The 20,030-nt window shown below is 43.1% G+C and overlaps 1 protein-coding gene across 1 annotated transcript in view; it reads left to right on the forward strand.

The window, feature by feature from the left end:
- The window catches only part of DOCK2 (dedicator of cytokinesis 2), a 466,833-nt gene that overhangs the window by 185,366 nt on the left and 261,437 nt on the right, over positions 1-20,030 (forward strand). Inside the window, exon 27 of the mRNA XM_053566743.1 lies at positions 19,152-19,247. Within this exon, the coding sequence (XP_053422718.1) occupies positions 19,152-19,247 (96 nt within the window). The remainder of the gene's footprint in view (positions 1-19,151; positions 19,248-20,030) is intronic.

Below are 20,030 nucleotides of genomic sequence, written 5' to 3' on the forward strand. Positions count from 1 at the left end.
TTGTATTAGCTCTCCCCTTTGCAGTTGGGAAGCATGAGTTAAAAGCCCTCTCAGCAGCAGAAAAATATAGCTATGTTTGGTCCAGGTTACAGTTACTGAGGGAACTATAACTTTTGATTTGCTCCACTGGTATAAATGTAAATGCGTAAGTGAAATGAGTTAAGTGGGGAAGGAGGTGCTCTTGTTTTCAAGGATGCTTTTGATCCACAGCCTCAGCTGTCACATGTGGTCTCAGGGCAGCAGGAAAGGCCTGCGTCTGGGAAGCTTCCAGGCAATCCCAGAGTTCTAGAATGGACAATGTGTTGGGGGAAATTTTAGATAACTTCTATCCTAGAGGATCAATTGATGTAGCAGCCCAGATTGGGAAATAAAGTTTAATTTCTGCATGGCTGTTCCAAGCAACATACCATGTTTAAGTCATCTTTGACTCTCTGTTTATTAACTTGTCTCTTCCTAGGATTTAAACTCAGCTTAACTTTTCTCCCCAAGTGCAATTCCTGCTGTTTACAGTCCCCAGTTCTGTTCTAGGAGATTCAGTCTCTCCCACTCTCCCACCAAACCTTCATGGCTTTTTGCTTTCCTTGTCATTTACCCTGTTTCTTCCATCTGGAAGGTGCTCTTTTTCTTCCTTCTCCCTGTCCTGAAGGTCTCTCACTGGTGGGTCACAGCACGCATCTAGCCCACAGTTGCATTTTGCCTGTCTTGCAGAGTTATTTCATAAAACCCACAGCCCTGCCCCTTCCTGTTGTTTTCAGGATGGCCTTCCGTATGGACATCTCAGTTGGGACCCCTGAGAGCCAAACCTTGCCTTTCCTCATAGGCCCAACCCAATTTTCCCTCCATCAGGTAATCATCCTCAGTTCTCGTAGCTCCATCTTAGTCACCTCCTCTGTGGCTTTCTGATCACTTCTGGCTTTATTATGTGCAGTTTGACATTTACTCTTGTCCACTCTTTCTGGTACATGCTGAGACAAGACTAGTACTCTTTATTGTTAATTCCATTTTCAACTAAGGCAATATCTCTCCATCCAGCAGCTCACTAAACAGTAACTAAGCACCTACCATTTGTCAGGCATCATGCAAGGCACTGGGGATGCAAAAGTTATTAAGACTAACTGCTGTCTTATCACCATGGAGACCCCACTTCCCAGCACTCTCGATGCAAATCTTTGGCTTCCATGGTCTATGCATTATTTCAGAGCACATCTTGTCCTCCGCCTCTGTCCATGGTCAATACTCCTCTGGCTGCTACAGGGAACTTTCTCTGAATATTTAAATCATCTCTGTCTTTTGAAAGCTGGGTTAATTTTCCTTATTTCTGATCCACCTGGCCCATTCCCCAGACATTGTACAAACTTCACTGTATTTGACACTCATCCACTATGCTCACCTTGTCTCTCTGAAATTTGACATAGGCTAGCACTTACTGGAAGTGCCCTCCTATGTGTGTCCCCTATTGCTTTATAGACCCTCGGAGGCTAGGGCTGAGCCAGTCTTGGGTTCTCCTGTGTGTGTATTTCTTTTTTGTTTTTTGGCCAGGGTCGGGTTTGAACCCACCACCTCTGGTATATGGGGCCAGCGCCCTACTCCTTTGAGCTACAGACACCACCCCTGTGTGTGTATTTCTGCACTGCCTGGGCACAGTGCCGAGCTCCGAGCAGATACTCAATAATTCATCTCCGTGGTTTGATTGATCTTCCCATCTTCAATTAGTGTACTTTCTAGAAACACATGCTGACACTTATTTTATTTTTTATACTCAGCAGAACCTAGTGAGAAAGATAAATCTGCTTCTGTTGCATTAAAATATCATATAAAAAATGAGTACCAACTTTGAAGTTGCTGTGCTCCCAAAGTTGTCTGTGAGTGAGTTTAAGGATTCAGCATACCGTTTCTCCAGAGAGAATGGCTCAGAGTGGGTCAGCATGCTTATCCTGCAGGATATTTGAACTGTGGGGCTGAGAGAGCCTCTTATTTGTTTCTCCTCATTACCTGAAGCATCTATGGACCTTGTCTGAACTTCACCATATTCATTTGCTATGCTCACCTTTACAATGTCTGCTGTCTCCTCCAGGTAATGAGCCCCAGGAGCACAAAGACTCCATCTTCCTATTCGTTGCCACATCCTAGTATAGTGAATGGTCAATAAATATTTGTTGATTTGCAATGAGTTAAATTCTATCTGAAAGATTATGGGCTTTGGAAACACACAGGCATGAATTTGAATTCTAGTATCACCACAAACTATCTGAATTTTGGGAAATTACATGGCCTCTCTGGGCTTCAGCTAACCTCTCTGTAATATTTTGTGAAATCATAACTACCAAGTTGCTGAGCACGTGATTAATACTTAATACATGCTTTTTCTGTCCTTCTCTCTTGCTCAAATGTAATACCTCAGAAATGTTTAATTAATTAATGATGCCTGCTTTTAGTGCAGTATTGGTTACACTGTGGTGGTGACAGGGAAGGCAATATTTGATGTTAGGGCTTTCCAGCAACTTTGGGGAAGATGTGGGTTCTGTTTCTAGCTCTAGATCTAACAGTCTGTGTGATTGGAGACAGGTCACTTAAACATATCTATGAAAGAGTGATGAGAAGTTTCAGTTACTTTCAAGCTTTTCTAAACTTCAGTATTGCTAACTTCTGGTAAGTAAATGCAAATGTTTAGGATCCTGGGGGTGGAGCCCAAAGGTTTAATTTATTTGAATTCAATCTTGTGTTATATCTTAATTACTCACGTATGCTTTTTATTCTAATGCATGATAGATCCATGCTTTTAAGATAATAATATAGCTGGGCGTGATGACTCACACCTGTAATCCTAGCACTCTGGGATACCCAGACAGGTAGATGAGCTCATGAGTTTGAGACCAGCCTGAGCAAGAGCTAGACCCTGTCTTTAAAAAGCAACTGAGTATTGTGGCAAATACTGTAGTCCCAGCTACTCAGGAGGCTGAGGCAACAGGATCACTTGAGCCCAAAAGTTGGAGATTGCTGTGAGTTATGATGCCATGGCACTCTACCAAGGGCAATGAAGTGAGACTCTGTCTCAAAAAAGAAAAGAGAGAGAGAGATAATAATATAATGTTATTCATGAGCCACATGTTGGTAAATGCCTGCTTTAAGTCAAACACTGTGGCAGCCACTTTATATACCAAAGTCAATTAATTTTTGCTACAATCCTGCGTATAAGGTGTTATCATCCTTATGTTACTGATGAACAAACTGAGGCTTACGGGCAAATAAATAAATAAATAAGCTTAGGCTACAAGGAAGTTAGTGGCAGAGCCAGAATTTAATTCATCTAAATCTAAACGTTTCCCCTACACCTCATCCAAGGGGAAGTAAAAACTGAGGCTTCCTGTGGTCAAGGATGTTAATAAAAAATGCCTATGGTTTTGTATCTGGAGACAAGGAATGACATAATTCAGTGAAGGTAGGAAAGTAGCTATACTCCTCTAAAAGCACCCCCAGAAGACCTCAATTATTTATCCACTTGAAATGCGTCCTGGAAGACAAGTCATAGCACCACATTCTCTTGGTTGCATGGTAAATGTGGAGGAAGACAGGAAGGGGATGGCACACCTAAGCGAAAAAAGGGAGAAGTCGCCAGTGTCTTTTTAGAGAAGAGGTGAATTAACTCATCTATTATTTGGCCGCCAGCTCTGAAATGATAAGATATAAGGTAGATCCGGGCAATGTTGTTGACCCACTCAATCATCCTTCAATCCAGCTATCTCAACCATCCATCCGTGGACACATTCGTCTCATCCGTTTATGTTGGTACTTTGTGCTTACTCTGTATCAGACAAGATGTTGCATTTTGGACTTACAAAATTGAGAAATGTGGTCTGCTACTCCCAAGAAGTATGAATGAGGTTTCCACAGGAACTCAAAGAACCACCAGCTCCACCTGGAATAAGATGGGAGTATTGAGTGGAGAGTCAGGAAAGGCTTCCCCGAAGTGATGATTGGGCTGAGTTTTTGGACTGATGTGTAGGAGTTTGACATGTGACTCAGGGAGAAGGGTGTCTCAGACACAGGTAAAAACATGCTTTCATCAGTTGACCTCTGCTTGTTCCCTGTGTGGAGGACAAGCTTACCAAGACTGGATGGGGTAGGGCCTGAGAGAAACAGAACCCCACCAGACCCAGTGGACAGAACTCCTTCAAGGAGCTGCCCATGCTCCGGGGTGAAGGTGTGGTGAGCTCCACTTCACCAAGACATCATGATTATGGGAAGATGATGACGAAAATGCCTGGGAGCACCCACCTATTTGGTACAATATAGGGGTATATGGCACACTTCCTGGGTGAAGGACTCAATTACAACTCATACTTTGGACTTTATCTTATAAACACAAGTAATGTAACCTCATCGTATCTACCATCATATTAAACGATAATAATAATAAAATAGAATTCCAGGGAGCGGGTTGGAATCTAAGAGTAGCTGGTCTGTCCCTCTCTGAGACTTGATATAGGTTCAGAGAAAGGGGTTGGTAGCAAGAGTTAATTACGTGTTATTTGGTTATTCTTAGTATAGAAAAGTACTCATGGTGTAAGTCTTAATTAACTTTTGCAAAGACCTCGTGAGACACTAACTTCTCCCAGCTGGTTCTGACAGCATCCTCCTGAGGACATCTTCCCAGATTCCCCTGGACTGAGCCACTCATCTCTTTTCTGAGCTTCCTCACCACCCTGTGATAACAGTGCTGTGGTCCTTTTTCTCACTGTAGGGTTCTTCTCTAGTCATACATTACTAACAGACCAGGGCCTCTTTTTTTTTTGAAATGGAGTCTCGCTTTGTTGCTCTCAGTAGAGTGCTATGGTGTCATAGCTCACAGCAACCTCAAACTCCTGGGTTCAAGTGATCCTCTTGCTTCAGCCTCCCATGTAGCTGGAACTTAAGGCACCTGCCACCGTGGTCGGCTATTTTTCAGAGGTGGGGTCTTGCTCTTGCTCAGGTTGGTTGTAAACTCCTGAGCTCAGGCAATCCACTAACCTCGGCCTCCCAGAGCGCTGGGATTACAGGTGTGAGCCACTGCACCCAGCCTCAGTGTGTGGCCTCTAAAAGCAGAGACTGGATTTTCTGTCTCTGCGTCCTCAGCACCTAAGATGGAGCATGGCACAGAGTGAGTCAGTAGTACCAAGTACCTATCAGAATTTACGTGCAAAGCTTTCAAACAGTAACAGTGCTTGCACCTTACCTCCAGAGATTTAGAATCAGTGAGGGGTGGAAGCTGGGCATGAATATATATATATTCATAAGTAATCTCCAGTTTGTCCTAAATATGCAGCCATGGGTATGAACGGCGTATTGAGTTGTAATAGTGATTAGCCTGGCCACCTCATTTTGGGTAGGGCAGAGATTGGGGAGGAGAAGCAGCCTGATATTTAAGCAGCTTCCCAAGAATCTAAATTCACCCCAGACCCCAGAGTGCTGGCGGCAGACGATGGCTTCCAGATACAACACACTTATCTGAAAGAAACTCTTAATGTACTTCCAGGAATAAACACTTGGTTCAAGATGAATTGGTTATACTAACCGATGAAGCGAGGTTGTTACTGGCTGAGAATATAAAGTGGCCGACCACTCTGGTCAGAGAAGGATCAGAGCACTGCTGATATCATGAGCACGGCGACGTGAGGTGGCTGTCTTATTGTTAGGAAAGCCACCAGGAACCAGAGATCAAACTGGAAACTTTGAAATTAATCAGGGAGAATAGACACATTCTCCCTCTCCCAAATTTGTGTAGAGGTTGATCTGAGAGAGTAGTAAGGGAAGTGGGATCACACAGCGTAACCTTTCCAGAAAAAGCAGGAGGGTGTTAAGAATGTGATAGAACTTTAAAAGTAAGTTCACATCATCAGTTATAATTAGAGAACAGAGAAAAAAATCACACATGTTTTATCAACATTAAAACTGAGATACCATGTGAGACTGGGGGGGGGAGAGAGAGAGAGAGAGAGGGAGGGAGGGAGAGAGAGAGAGAAAGAGAACATTCTTCTCAAGATGAGGAGAGATGCCCCTGTTCTGAAAGGCAGTCATTTTATCAGCACCATGGAGAAGGGCACAGATTCTGCTTGTTATTTATACAGATGGGTTTCCAGGAGGGTTTTGATTATACCCAATCTGAACTGGAAAAAACAACATTGATGTCCGTGTGACCACACACGTAGATCAGAGGATAACACATTCACTCTTCAGATTTATTGGTCTTTTCTGGCCAATTCTCTTGCATTTGAGATTGACATCCTCCTTTCCCAGCAAAAGAAAAGAGGTACAAGGGTGAGATTTTAAAGCCTCCTGTTGCTGGTAATGTGTTTTTTTTTAGTTTGTGGTACAATCGATCCCTAAGCAGACTGGTCAGTGAGAGTGGGCTCTGAATAACAGCGAAAGCCCAGGAAACTGTGATGTTTCAGGACACCAGTCTCCTGGCTTGGTTTTGTGCCTGCCTGACTCGGGAGGGGTTGTGGGTAGACTCCATTTTATAAAACGAGGACAGCTCCTTTTAGGGAGACCCTGCTGAAGAAACTGAATCAGTATCAGTGAGTGAGCTGTCTGATGTCTGCGTTCATGTGGAGGATGGCGGGATAGGCAGGGGTGTCATCACTGTAGGAAGGAGGGTGGCGGACGGTATGTATTTTCTAGTCTCTGTCTCTCCCTGAGAACCCCTTTTGTCTTTGATATGAGGTCAAGCTGTGTTGCTAGTGCAGCACAGACCTTCCAGAGTCTGCATCCTGGTTCCATTCCCTCATCTAAGAATCTCTCCTCACTCTCTGAGACAGTTACCTGATATCTGCTATTAGCTTTTCTCATTAACGATTTAAATGAAACCTACATCCACGTGATAAAATCATGATTATCACTTATTCCATGTCAGGTACGTGCGCTGGGTGTTGGGCCTAAAGTAATGACACAAACCTGTTCTCAAGGAACTCACAGATGATTCACAAGTAATTTGTTCAGCATGGCGGGCAGTGGAGATGTTAAGATCACCTATCTCAGAGGAGCTTATAGTCTAGTATTCGAATGCTCTCCCTCAGGGCTAGTGATACAGTAGAGGCACAAAGCAAAAGGAAATAAAAGAAAATAGAAGAGAAACTCTAGATTGCCAGTGGAGGGGGAGAGAGAAGAGGGAAGTAACAGAGAGAGGGAGAGAGCTCCTGGGGGAGTCAGGAAAGGGATGGGTGGGGGTCATAGCTTGGGTGACTTTCTGGAAAAATAGTTGCAAAGGCTTTCACCACCAAGGAGTCCTTTTCTCATCCTATGGCTACCATGTTTTCTCAAAACATGGGTGCATGTTTTAAAATACAGTAGAACCTCTGTCAGTTGAGCACTCCAGGGACTGTCGCAAGCTGGTCCACACACAGGGGTGGTCAGCATAAGGAAGTAGGCCTACTGTACTGATACATACATGTGGTCATGTGCGGTCAACTTGAGGAAGTGGTCAGTGTGGGGAGGTGGTCAACTCTGGAGGCTCTACTCTATGTCATTACTCAAATGAGCAGCATGCATTAAACATTGAGTAGTTCGTTCAGTTAAAAACTGAATACTATGTGGTGCTCACACCATTCAGAATTTTCTGACGAACAGAGTTAAACAGATTGCCTACTAGGAATTTATCTTGTTCTCATTAAGACAGGAAACCCTGACAGTTTAATTAGCTCATGCAGTAATACTGAAGATGAGTGAATATACAATTTCTGTGAAGTTTTTTGAAATATTACAAATAGCTCATGGTCTCCCATTTCTGCAGTGGAAACCTCACATGAGCTCCCCCTGCATGGCCATTTGTTCATTTAGTTCAATTTGCAGTTAAGCTTTGACACTTTCTACGGTAGTACAGGGTATGTACAGGACCCAGCCCTGTGAGTGTATTGGCTCCAAATGTTAATTGACATTAACATATGAAACAAAAATATAAAGTTGAAATGAATAATTGCTTAGGTAATTATTCACAAAATGAATAGAATATTAGCTAGCTAGTCAATTACAACTCAACTCTTATGCAATTGTATTTTAATTCTATTTAATTGGAGAGGGCTTTTATTTTCTTTTTAATTTTTTTTTTTTTTTTGGTGTCCTCAGTAGAGTGCTGTGGTGTCACAGCTCACAGCAACCTCAAACTCTTGGGCTTAAGCGATTCTCTTACCTCAGCCTTCCAAATAGCTGGGACTACAGGTGCCCGCCACAACGGCTAGCTATTTTTGTTGTTGTTGTTACAGTTGTCATTGTTTTAGCTGGCCTAGGCTGGATTCAAACCCCCCAGCCTCAATGTATGTGACAGACACCCTACCCATTGAGCTACAGGTGCCGCCTCTTTTTGATATTTTTGACCTATAATGGGGCGGCGCCTGTGGCTCACTCAGTAAGGCGCCGGCCCCATATACCGAGGGTGGCGGGTTCAAACCCGGCCCCGGCCAAACTGCAAAACCAAAAAATAGCCGGGCGTTGTGGCGGGCGCCTGTAGTCCCAGCTACTCGGGAGGCTGAGGCAAGAGAATCGCTTAGGCCCAGGAGTTGGAGGTTGCTGTGAGCTGTGTGAGGCCACGGCACTCTACCGAGGGCCATAAAGTGAGACTCTGTCTCTACAAAAAAAAAAAAAAAAAGATAGGGCCTTCAAAAGTAACTTTGTCTAGAGCCTGCTCCCTTGTCCAAAGAGATCCAAGAAGGGAGGTTGAGTGATGTAATCTAAGATTTGAAAGCAGATGAACTTGGTCTTCCCAGAAAACAGTCTGGAGTTGTAATTCCCTTGGTCAAGATGTATCTATTATCTAGTATTCCATTGTGTATATAGGATTCCTGATTGTGGATGTTATCTTGCTTATTACATTTAGATACATTAATGTTGCTATAAATAGCTGTAACAGTAGAAGAGTCTCACAAATGAAGAAAACATGGATTCAAATCCAGCTCAATCACGTATGATTCTGTGGCTTTGGACAAAGTTACATAAACCTCTTGATTTCCTCATTTATAACCTGGGAAGAAATGATGTAGCAGGTTTATAAGACTATTATGGGAATTAAATGAAATGGTATTTGTAAAGCACTTATTATGGACTCTGGCATGTATTAAATGCTCAATAAATATTGAATGATAATAATAATTAGAATGAATTTTATTTTGCATGTTAAAATGGGGTAATACTTATACCTGGATTTTTTTTATAAATACTCACTGAAATAATAAATACAAAACACACAGCCCATTGTCTGACACATGAGACATTACTTATGTTCTTTATTCATTTGTGTCCCCAACTAACTAGTCTTCACTCATCAGCACTAAGATATTGGACTTACAGACTTTGGGAGGTTAATTTTTTCCACTCTAGACTGAAGGTTGGAGCTTCTAGTATATTTTAATAAAAGCCCTCACGAAACACTTTATAGAATCTGAATAGAAACAGTGTTCTGCTCTAAGCACAATGAGAGTTTTTATTGTTGTTGAAAGTGATGGTTTTGCTATATTTTTCCCCCCGGTTGCTTTAAGTACATTTTTTTAAAAACGTGCCAGGAAATGGAAGTTAAAAGTATTTGGTAAATGGAATAAAGTATTTCATAGTTGTGTCTTTAAAAAATGTGTCAACCCTGGTTACTTTGTAGTGCTTTTCTGTCTTGGTTTAGTGATGTTGACAATAGTCCTTGAGCTTGTGTGAGCGCTGAGGTGGCATCTGTGACCCTAGCCTCAGGTGTCAGAGCCAGTGGGGCGTGAGGAAGGGGTGAGCCGTGACCACCGCAATGCTTCACCCCTAAAGGCAGAGTTCCTGACTGTACCCTGGGGTGTACACCCCTGGGATGTACCCACTCAGTCTCCTGTAAACAGGATTCCTTAGCACTGTAGACTAATTTTCATTTCTGTTCAATTGGGAAATAGTTCTGTTTCCTTCATTTTATAGATTATTTTGAAAATTTCTAATAAGCCACAGCAAGTAAAATTATCTCTTTAACCTCGCATCTGTCCCTTTTCTCACTCCTCAAGGATACCATTGATAATGGTTTGCCATACATACTTCTAGACTTTTTGGACTTAGAAAAATATGTTCCAAAATAGATAAATAAATAAACAGGACTGTATTCTGAATATACGAAGGGTATCTTTCCAGGTTGAGAGCTATCTACCTTCTCCTGCTCCATTGTGTATAAATCATGCATATAATATGATTTCCAATTTGGGCACATTTATCTTGCTAGCTACATTTGGATATTACAAACTGTACAATATTGCTACAAACAGCTATAAATGTTTGTCTTATGATGTTCTTTGGACAAATTTGCAGGGTGATTTACCCTCTGCAAAGTGCTGCCACATCCATTTGTTTATGTGCCCCTAAGAGATGGAGACAGTGGCACTCAGCAGCCTGAACTCCAGTCAGGCAGGCCTGGGGTGGAACCTGGATTAGCATTTCCATGGCCACAGTCAGAGTTGCAATTTCATTGCAATTGACAGGGGGACCATTGACAGGACCATTGACAGGGGGACCATTGACATGGTCCCCCTGTCAATATGGAATCATAGAAGTATTTCCTTCATTTTATAGGTGCTTTCAGGATTTCTTAAGTTCATGTCTGTAAAATACTTAGAAGAGTATGTAGCACATAGTAAACACTCGGAAAACATTAGCTACCCGTGTTGGAACTACCTAAATTTCTCAAAACAATTCTGATACTGTGGGTGACACTGTGTCCAATGTACAGATGGAGAAACTGAGGCTTAGAAAGGCAAGACTGGTCAAGGTCAATGACAGACAAGGAAAAAGCATAGTTAGTGGCAACTCCATAGTTCCTGTGCAAGGAGAGGCTGTTTCTGCAGAGCACTTTTCATAATCCCAGAAGAAGTTTCCAGAGAGGGTACAGAGGTCCTAAAACCCTGGTCCTTTGTGGCAGCACCTCCACATTTCATATGATGGGAAGAGTGCGGAATGATGCAGAACAGAGCCTGCGTTCAGGCGTGGTCACCTGTGAGGGGACCATTCATGGGCAAGTGACTAAACATCTTGGACTTGAGTGGGATTTTATTAAAAAGTTAAGTGAGATTATAATATGCCAAGTCTATATGCACAGTTCCTGGCCTATAATAAGACTTTAAAACTTGTTAGGTGGGTGGCCCTGTGGCTCAAAGGAGTAAGGCGCCAGCTCCATATGCTGGAGGTGGTGTGTTCAAACCCAGCCCCCTCCAAAAACTGCAAAAAAAAAAAACAAGAATTCCAATCTCTCTATGCTTATTAGCCAGGCGTTGTGGCGGGCGCCTGTAGTCCCAGCTGCTCAGGAGGCTGAGGCAAGAGAATCACTTAAGCCCAGGAGTTGGAGGTCGCTGTGAGCTGTGTGAGGCCACGGCACTCTACCGAGGGCCATAAAGTGAGACTCTGTCTCTACAAAAAAAAAAAAAACTTGTTAGGTAACAGCTGTGTCAGAATTAGAACACATATCTTCTTTTGCTTTTTACTGTAGCCTTCTGTCACCAACTCTAACCTTCGCCTTTGAGAGAAGGCTAATGCCAAGTACAAGCCACTCGTGACAACATGAAGGCTCTGCCCCGTGAGACAGAGGCTCACCCAGTGGGTGGGAGAGGCAGCGATGTTGGGACGTAGCAACGCCACTCACCCAGCCTTGCTGACCCTTGACTCTGCCCTTCTAGGCTCTCTCTGTCCCCAGCTGCCTCTGCAGCTCCATTCATGTAATGAGCAGTAACATGTTTCAGGACAGAAACCAGTTCAAACAGCAGGAAGAAGACAGAAATGCAAAAATCACATTCCTTCTGGAGACCAAAGAAAGAGAGAGGGGGCCTTCACTTTAAATGATAGTGATTACTATCTTTTCAAAGTTAGGTATTTTCTTTCTAGGTAAGTGTTTATGGTGCCGTCAAGATAAAGAAGAAATTGGAAAGATCTCTCTCATAGGAACATAGAACAGAGAAAAATAGTAGCAACAATAGACTATAGCTATTTCCATTGTCAGAATATGCATAATTTCTCTTTTGTTAAAGAAAAATAGGCCTTTGGATTTCACTCTGTGGCTATGACCTTGTGACGTTCACCTTTGTACTGAAAAGGCCAAAAGACAAAGCAGGTGGAGAAGGTGGGATTGTCCTTGGCATGAACTCAAGGCCAAGGCCGCTGCCTGCTGGAGCCTCCGTATTGCTCAGCAGAACTGGTGTTTCATTCTAGCCCTGAAGACACTTCCTGTTGACGTTACTTGTCACATGACCTTGCGTAAACCTCTTCCCAAAGCCAAAGTGTTCCTTTCTGTAAAATTAGAGATTTCTCTATCACTCTTTTCAAAACCTCAAGACATTTGCATAAAATAATCACATTTAAAAAATTATCATTATCGCATGTACTTTTAATATTTTGATGCAATGAACTCATTTAAAAATATATAAATATGAAAAATTAGGGTAGAATTCTCCGTAAAGATGGTAGATCAAAATAGGCACCTCGTTTGCACAGTCTTGAAAATCTACTTAAGAAAAAAGCAAAGGGTTTTTTTTTTTTTTTTTTTGCAGTTCTTTTTGGTTGGGTCTGGGTTTGAACCCGCCACCTCTGGCATATGGGGCTGGGGCCCTACTACTTTGAGTCACAGGCGCCACCCTAGTGGTTTTGGTTTTTTAAAGGAAGGTAGAAATCATATGGAAAGTTAATAAATGCCTTAGCAGACTAGAGAAGAATATTTCTCTAGTCTGGAGTGGAGAATGCCAGCAGTGGAGGAAGTTAAGGATTTATCCGATCTAAAGCAGAATTTCCCAAAGTTTCAGGAAAAGGTAATACCAGATGCCCCTGGAAGGGGGGCATGAAGAAGAGGTGCTCAACTGAGGAGGATCGATGGAAAGCCTGTTACAGCAGCAGCCTGACTCTATGCAGCTGAGTCACAGGGAGCTTATTCTATAAAGGAGATAAAATAGAGGCATTTGGACTAGGAGATGCCAGACATAATTGAGGGCAGTGATACCTCATTCTACAGCAGATTTTAATCAAAGTAGGCATCCGGAGGCGAAAACCTTCAGCACTTTCCTCCTACTCAGCCTTGTGATGCTGTTAGCCAGGCCTTAACCTGGGCAGGGGATCAGATAATTCTTGTCTGTGGGATTCATCCAGCCTAAGAAGAAGGATTTGCATATATTGATGTTGGAGTCTCTCCAAGTAAATAAGAGCACCCTGCAGTGAAGCTCCCAGACCAGGAGCCCTGTTCACATGGTCAGAGCCAGCGATCATGTTCGTGTCTCCTAGGCCAAAACGAGAACATGCCTCTGGGGATTGAAGAAACCTAAGGAAGGAGGCGGGGCAGGTGGCTCACGCCTATAGTCCTAGCACTTTGATGGAGGCCGAGGCAGGTGGATTGCCTGAGCTCAGGAGTTCGAGACCAGCCTGAGCAAGAGCGAGACCCCATCCCTAAAAAATAGCCCGGCCTTGTGGTGGGCACCTGTAGTTCTGGCTACTTGGGAGGCTGAGGCCAGAGGATCGCTGGAGCCCATGAGTTGGAGGCTACTGTGAGCTATGATGCCATGGCACTCTACCCAAGGTGACAAAGTGAGACTCTGTCTCCAAAAAGTTAACAAATAAAGTAAATAAATAAACAGACCTAAGGAACAATTCTAAGACAGAAAGCGAGTGAGAACAAGCAAACAAAAGGAAAGCAGCTTAGAGGAAACGGTCTTTGCAAGGCAAAGCAAACTTTGTAAAACAGGCACAGCGAACTTCAAAAAGTAGGAGAGGCAATTGTAAATCAGGAGAAAGAGAGTATTAAAACATACGTAGCAAAACATATTAAAACGTAAGATAGTAAAAAAACATAAATATTCAGAGGACTAAAAGGATCCTTGGATTTTTCCAAATTGCTTTTTTTTTTCCTTTTGGGAAGCAGAAAGTTGTATAAGAAATGGGAATTCATCATAGGTTACAATCCATTCTTGGAGAAGAATGGTATTTATATACTGGAAATATTTTAAATATTAAATATTATTGAATGAAAAATTTTGCCATAACTAAGGGAAAAAGGAGAAATGGGAGGGATGCTTGTACCTGGTGGATCAGGGAAAGGTTACAGGGAAGTGCTTGTTTGAATGGTGCACAGTTGATAAATGATGTCAAAAAGTGTGGTGGGGGAGGGCTAAAAAGGGGATTACACAAGTATGTTATTGGCAATATGATCATAAATACCGAAGTAACAGCTACAACAGCTAAAAGAAGTATAGAAATTCCTCTGGCAACTGGTATGTGACAGACTGTTACTTTTTGTTTTGTTTTATTTTTCTTAATAAAGCTTGAGAATTTCAAAAAAGTTATATACATTTATAACATTGATAAAATAAAATTTGTTATCACTGCTGTAAATAGTCAGCTTCATTTGTGTAAAAGGATCAATAGAATTATTGTTAGAAATATCACCTTACACAGTTACGTACTGAGCATATATCAAAGTTTATAACTGATAAAATAGGGAATAAACTAAACAATTAATGAGCCGGTTCTAATTCTTGATTTTTCATGAGAGAAGAGATGCTTTATACAATTATTAGATATAAGACAGTTAAACTTGCTAATAAGAGTAATAAAAGTACAAGTTTTAGCAAAGCAGCAGACACCATGTTTGGCCATTTGTTCTGCAAGTTAGCTCCTAACTCTACAAGGTTACCAAGGTTCCAATTTCTAATCAGTTGTTGGGGGTTAATCAAAGTTACATTTCCTGAGAGAATAAAAGGGCTTTTGATTGGGTTTATCAGAAATGTCCTCCTAAAATGTCATACAATCCTCATTTTGCTTTATTTCTAAGTTTTGGACCTTCCCCCTGCACATATGCCATAAATATAGCTAACTTGAAAAAATAAACACAACAAAAACAAAAACAATGTTATTAAGGTTATTAAGTTCTATTTAGATGCTGTTTGCTGTCTCCTTTGACCTGAGGATTTCCCTCTTTGTTAGAAAAAAGACGATTTGCAAGAACCAGGGAGGTGTTAAAGAAGTATTAGCACCAAAGGGGAATTTTTCTACTGGGTATCATTAGCAATGTTGAAAGGCAAATGAAGAAAAGGAAATTCTTTCACATAATTTGGTTTGCTGTGTTCTGTTTGTTATTACTTAGTACACTCTCACATTTGGTATGCTCTATTATTGTTCTGGAAATACTGTGGGAGACCAGTAGTTTTACATTGCATGCTGCGAAGTCCCAGGGCTGGTAGAGAGGATAGGGCTTAACAGCTCCTCTGCCCTCCACTGCCCTTGTCCCATCCACTCCTCCCTGGGCCCCCCGCCCCATCCCATCCACTTCTAGTTTTCCTCCTGCTGGGTTATGCAGTGGGCTTCTGCATAGGACTTCATTTAAAGTTTCTTCCAGACATCCCAGCCTATAATTATTAAAAGAAAAAAAAATCACTACAATTTGTAGTGTGTTTAGGTTGGATGGATTAATTTCTTTACCAGGGCCATAATGGGAAGACTGATTTTGTCATTTCAATTACAAGGCACCGTTTAGTTCGAGCCCGGAAGACACTTTGCTAGAGTCTCCCTCCACTTGCCTGGCACTGGAGCAATTAACAGTAGGTGATTTGTGGCTGCACTTTCGCTGCTTAGCACAGGTTTGTCATCTTGAAAGTTTTCTATTTGCATATATGCTGTACATTCGTTGGGTGACATTTCAATATCGCCCAGAGTTTAGATTATGCATTGCCTTGTACTGCACTTTGTGCTACGTGCTGGGAATCTGCAAGGCCAGCCAGAGTGCTGACGCAGACCAAGGGAATGTGAGTCGCAGCCACCACCAACTGGGGCCTTACTGTGTGCCAACCCTTAGCATCCAGGTCTTTACCTGCATTACCTGATTTACTCCTCAAACCAATAACCTTCAGGTTTCTATTGTTTGCCACATTTTATAAAGAAAGAAACTTAGAGAGGAAAAGCAATTTGCCCAAGGTCACCCAGCTCAAATTAGCAGAGCTGAGATTCAAACTCAAGTTTGTCTAATCTCAAAACACTCCACTACTGAGCCTCCTATAGTGGGAGCTTGCAGAGTGAAATGAATTGAATTTGACAGTTTCCCACTTTTAAATATCAGACTTCCTGAACGGTCTAATTGCTGCTCTTTTCTCTAAGAAGAAATGGCTGTTTGAAAGAAATAAGGGGCAAGAGGTCAAGAGAGGGGGTTTTAATATCTCGGTTGGTAAGGGAAGAGATGCAATCCTGGAAAAAAAGGAGCATCAAAACGGAAACCATTATGTAAATTTGATGAAATTGCAAAGGAATGCAGAAAAGATAGGGAGTAATGAATGTATGGTAGCAGTGAAGATTTTCGAGAAGGGAAATAATGATCAGAAGTCAGTGAAGGAGTTAGAGGTTAGCCCAACTGAAGGCAGGGTCTATCCATCTTGGCAGATGGAAGGAGGCTGATGAACCCCATGGTAGCTGTGGTCATATTCTAGTTTGTCTAGATGAGTTTGGAGGATAGTCTGGAACATGGGTCCTCAAACTTTTTAAACAGGGGGCCAGTTCACTGTCCCTCAGACCGTTGGAGGGTCAGACTGTAGTTTGAAAAAAAAAAACCATGAACAAATTCCTATGCACACTGCACATATCTTATTTTGAAGTAAAAAACCAAAACAGGAACAAATACGATATTTAAAATGCAGGACAAGTAAAGTTAAATCAACAAACTTACCAGTATTTCAATGGGAACTATGGGCCTGCTTTTGGCTAATGAGATGGTCAATGTCCGGTTCCTTATTTGTCACTGCTAGTCGTAACAAGTGATGCAAGCGTGCATCAGTCCCGAGCCTGAGAGGAGGAGTTGAGAGACAGAGAGGAGGGGAGTCGGAGAGTGTGGTGCACATTCCACAAAGGCACACTGCAGGGCCGGGAACAGTCTGCTGCTAAGCAGGGCAGGCAGCGGTGGCAAAAACACGGTGGGCCGGATAAATGTCCTTGGCGGGCCGCATATGGCCCGCGGGCCGTAGTTTGAGGACCCCTGCTCTGGATAACGCTGCTGGGTTGGATTTTGTTTTTTTCCATGACTTCCTAGCTGGGTGACCCTGGACAAGTTAATTAATCCCCCTGGGCTTCGTGTTTCTTCATCTGAATAATAGAGACTATAATGTTGCTCATCTCGTTGTGAGATGAGGTTGAGTGCTTAGCAGAATTCTAGGCATTGAGTAAGCCCTCAAAAATGTCAGCTGTGGCTGTTACAGCCATGAACATCATATTCACATAATAAAAGATGTAGGAAGTTATACCTCAGCAAAAAGGCTTGAAGACATAAAGGAGAAGGAGGGCAGAAAGGAGGTTCGCCTTCAGCCAGGAAGTTGGGGGGGTGCTGTCTTCCCTGCCCCCGAGCTCAGGAGGGGAAGAGCTGGGTGGTGGGAGCCCACATCTGGTGAGAGACTGCGGTCTGCCTGCACGTGAAGAAACACAGGCACCTCCTGTGGTAGCAGAGGTTCTTCTGGTGGCTCTGCGGGGCCTGAGAACCTGGGACTAATTGAAGTGCCGAAGTGAAAGAAGGCTCTGGGTTATTCGCCTTTGGATGTGAAGTCACTGAAAGCAGCTTGGGAGGGGAGGAGTTTTTTTTAATAAGTACATCTTTCTTTTCCTGGCCCTCCATGAACTGTGAATCTATTTCCCTTCCATTGATTCCATTTAGAGATAAAACCACAGATAAGTTGAAAGCAGCAAAGTTTCTTTCCAAATATGCTTATAAACAAGCACGAGTGGTCATCCACTTCAACTGTCACCATTTATTTAGTGCTTTAGTTTCTTATTTTGTGAGACACAGTGTCTCACTGTGTCACCCTGGGTACAGTGCTGTGGTGTCACAGCTCATAGCAACCTCAGTCTCTTGGGCTTAAGCCATTCTCTTGCCTCAGCCTCCCAAGTAGCTGGGACTACAGGCGCCCACCACAATACCCAGCTATTTTTCTGTTGCAGTTGCCGTTGTTGTTTAGTAGGCCCAGGGTGGATTCGAACCCGGCTGCCTCAGCGTATATGGCCGGTGCACTACTCACTGAGCTATGGGCCCTGAGCTGATTTAGCACTTTATTGACGGCGGGCACTGGGTGGGTCCTGGAGGCACAAGGCTGTTCCCCAACCCAAGCCTCTATCTCCAGAGCTAGGCAATGTGCTATGGCACAGTTCTCAGCCATCAGAATAACATGCGTGAAATTCAGAAACTGCTGGTGGCCAGGCTCTATCTCAGACCCACAGAACCTCCCGTCCTGGAAGCAGGCATGAGTATTGTTCCAGAATTGCATGTGTTGCCTTCACATCAACCATGGGAGAACCTTCCACATTTTGTAGATAAAAGAGTTGTGGCTCAGAGAAGTTAAGTGAGATTACACAGCTGGCAAGGACAGCCTTGAACTTCGGATCCGGAACTTTTGAACCTAAACTGCCAAGGCCTTTCCACCTGGCCATGACCACCCTAGCAAATATGGGAGTAAAATGATCTGAGGATGTGGGTGATTGTGTATAAAACCCTTGCTGACCACAGCAGAAGCTCAAAAAACATCAGCAAGTCTTACAAAAACTTCAGGGACCTACCTTCATTTAAAGCAGGCAGAACCCTATAAGTGTTACAATCTGACTCACCATAAATTCTGTCCAAAGTGGACAATGCAGCTTCTATTGTATAAGCACCCCAGGGTTGTGGCTTCTGTTACATAACCCTGGGCTCCTGAAACACCACCTCCTCTCTCTCTCTAGCCAAGGGGTGACCAAGGCTTCCTACTGCTGCTGACCTTTTGGGTTACCCAGTTTGGTGCCTCTGCTTCTCCGCACCTGTGTAACCCATCCCTGCATTAAATTCCCACTTACTCCAGCTCAGATCCTCACTGTTAGATGAAGAAACCAGGGTTTAGACAGTTATGTTACTTAACCCATGTACTACTAGTTTCTGTTGGAGCTAGTATTCTAAACCCAAAGATCCTGATTTACAAACCTAAGTGAGCTCACTAACTCACATTTAAGGTGACTAGTGAGCTTTCTGGTACCCAGTGTGTGGGGAATGGTGATATGATGATGACGATGGGGTTGTTGGCATCGTTGGTGTTGATGGTGATGGTGTTGGAGATCATCACGTCTGACCACTGTGGTTTGTGCCCGTTAGAAAATTGTGTTGGTGTGATGTTCCCGATGGTCACTCAGCTGCCTCTGTGTTGCAGGCCTTCACCTACCACCACATCCAAGAAATCATGGTCCAGCTGCTTCGCACCGTGAACCGGACAGTCATCACGATGGGCCGGGATCACTCTCTGATTGTGAGTAGACCGTTTCTTCTTGTCAAACATTTCAAACTCTTCAGGGTCTAGGAAGGGATTTTCTGAAGGACCAGATCATGTGGAATATCCAGTGCTGATTGGTGCTTTGTTTGAGGGTACAGGATCCAGAATTTCCCAAGGTGGGAGGATATGAAATTCAACCAAAGTTGCAGAAATAAACTAAGCCTTGTTCACTGAGTCCAGTGGACCAGCCAGGATTGAATGTCACTGGTAAAGAAAGAAGTGAGAGAAGCTTTTCTTAGGTGGACAAGGGATAGAATGTTCCAGATGCTTGTTCACTGGAAACCTTTTCTTCTGGCCTAGAGTCCTACAGTGGCCAGTGTCAGGGTCCTGTGTGCTTGGTCTTCTTAGTGTCTTTATAGTGTGTTAACTTTGCATCCATTCCATGGATGCAGTTAGTGGAAGGTCATTGCCACGTTTGTGGTTATTCATCCATGCCAACACTATATTCTGAAGAGGAGGCGACTTCTGCCCCACAGTCTGATTATTTTCCCTCTCCAGACATAGAACTCATTTCTAACACTTTAAAACCTCTGCCCATCTTGCTTTAAACCAAGGACCAAAAGTTCAAATGCTTACAGGGGCCGGTCACTAGCATAAATGAGTATGCCCATCCACATCATTCCTCCACTCAGACCTGCCAGTGGTTTCCCATGTCACTCAACATAAAATCCAAATCATTGCCAGGCCTGAAATAGCCCCTGGCCCTTTCCTCATTTATATATGTGTTCCCCCCACATCTGAGACATGATCTATTTGCTG

This window comes from Nycticebus coucang, chromosome 17 (genome assembly GCF_027406575.1).
Source record: "Nycticebus coucang isolate mNycCou1 chromosome 17, mNycCou1.pri, whole genome shotgun sequence".
NCBI classification, from domain to species: Eukaryota; Metazoa; Chordata; class Mammalia; order Primates; family Lorisidae; genus Nycticebus; species Nycticebus coucang.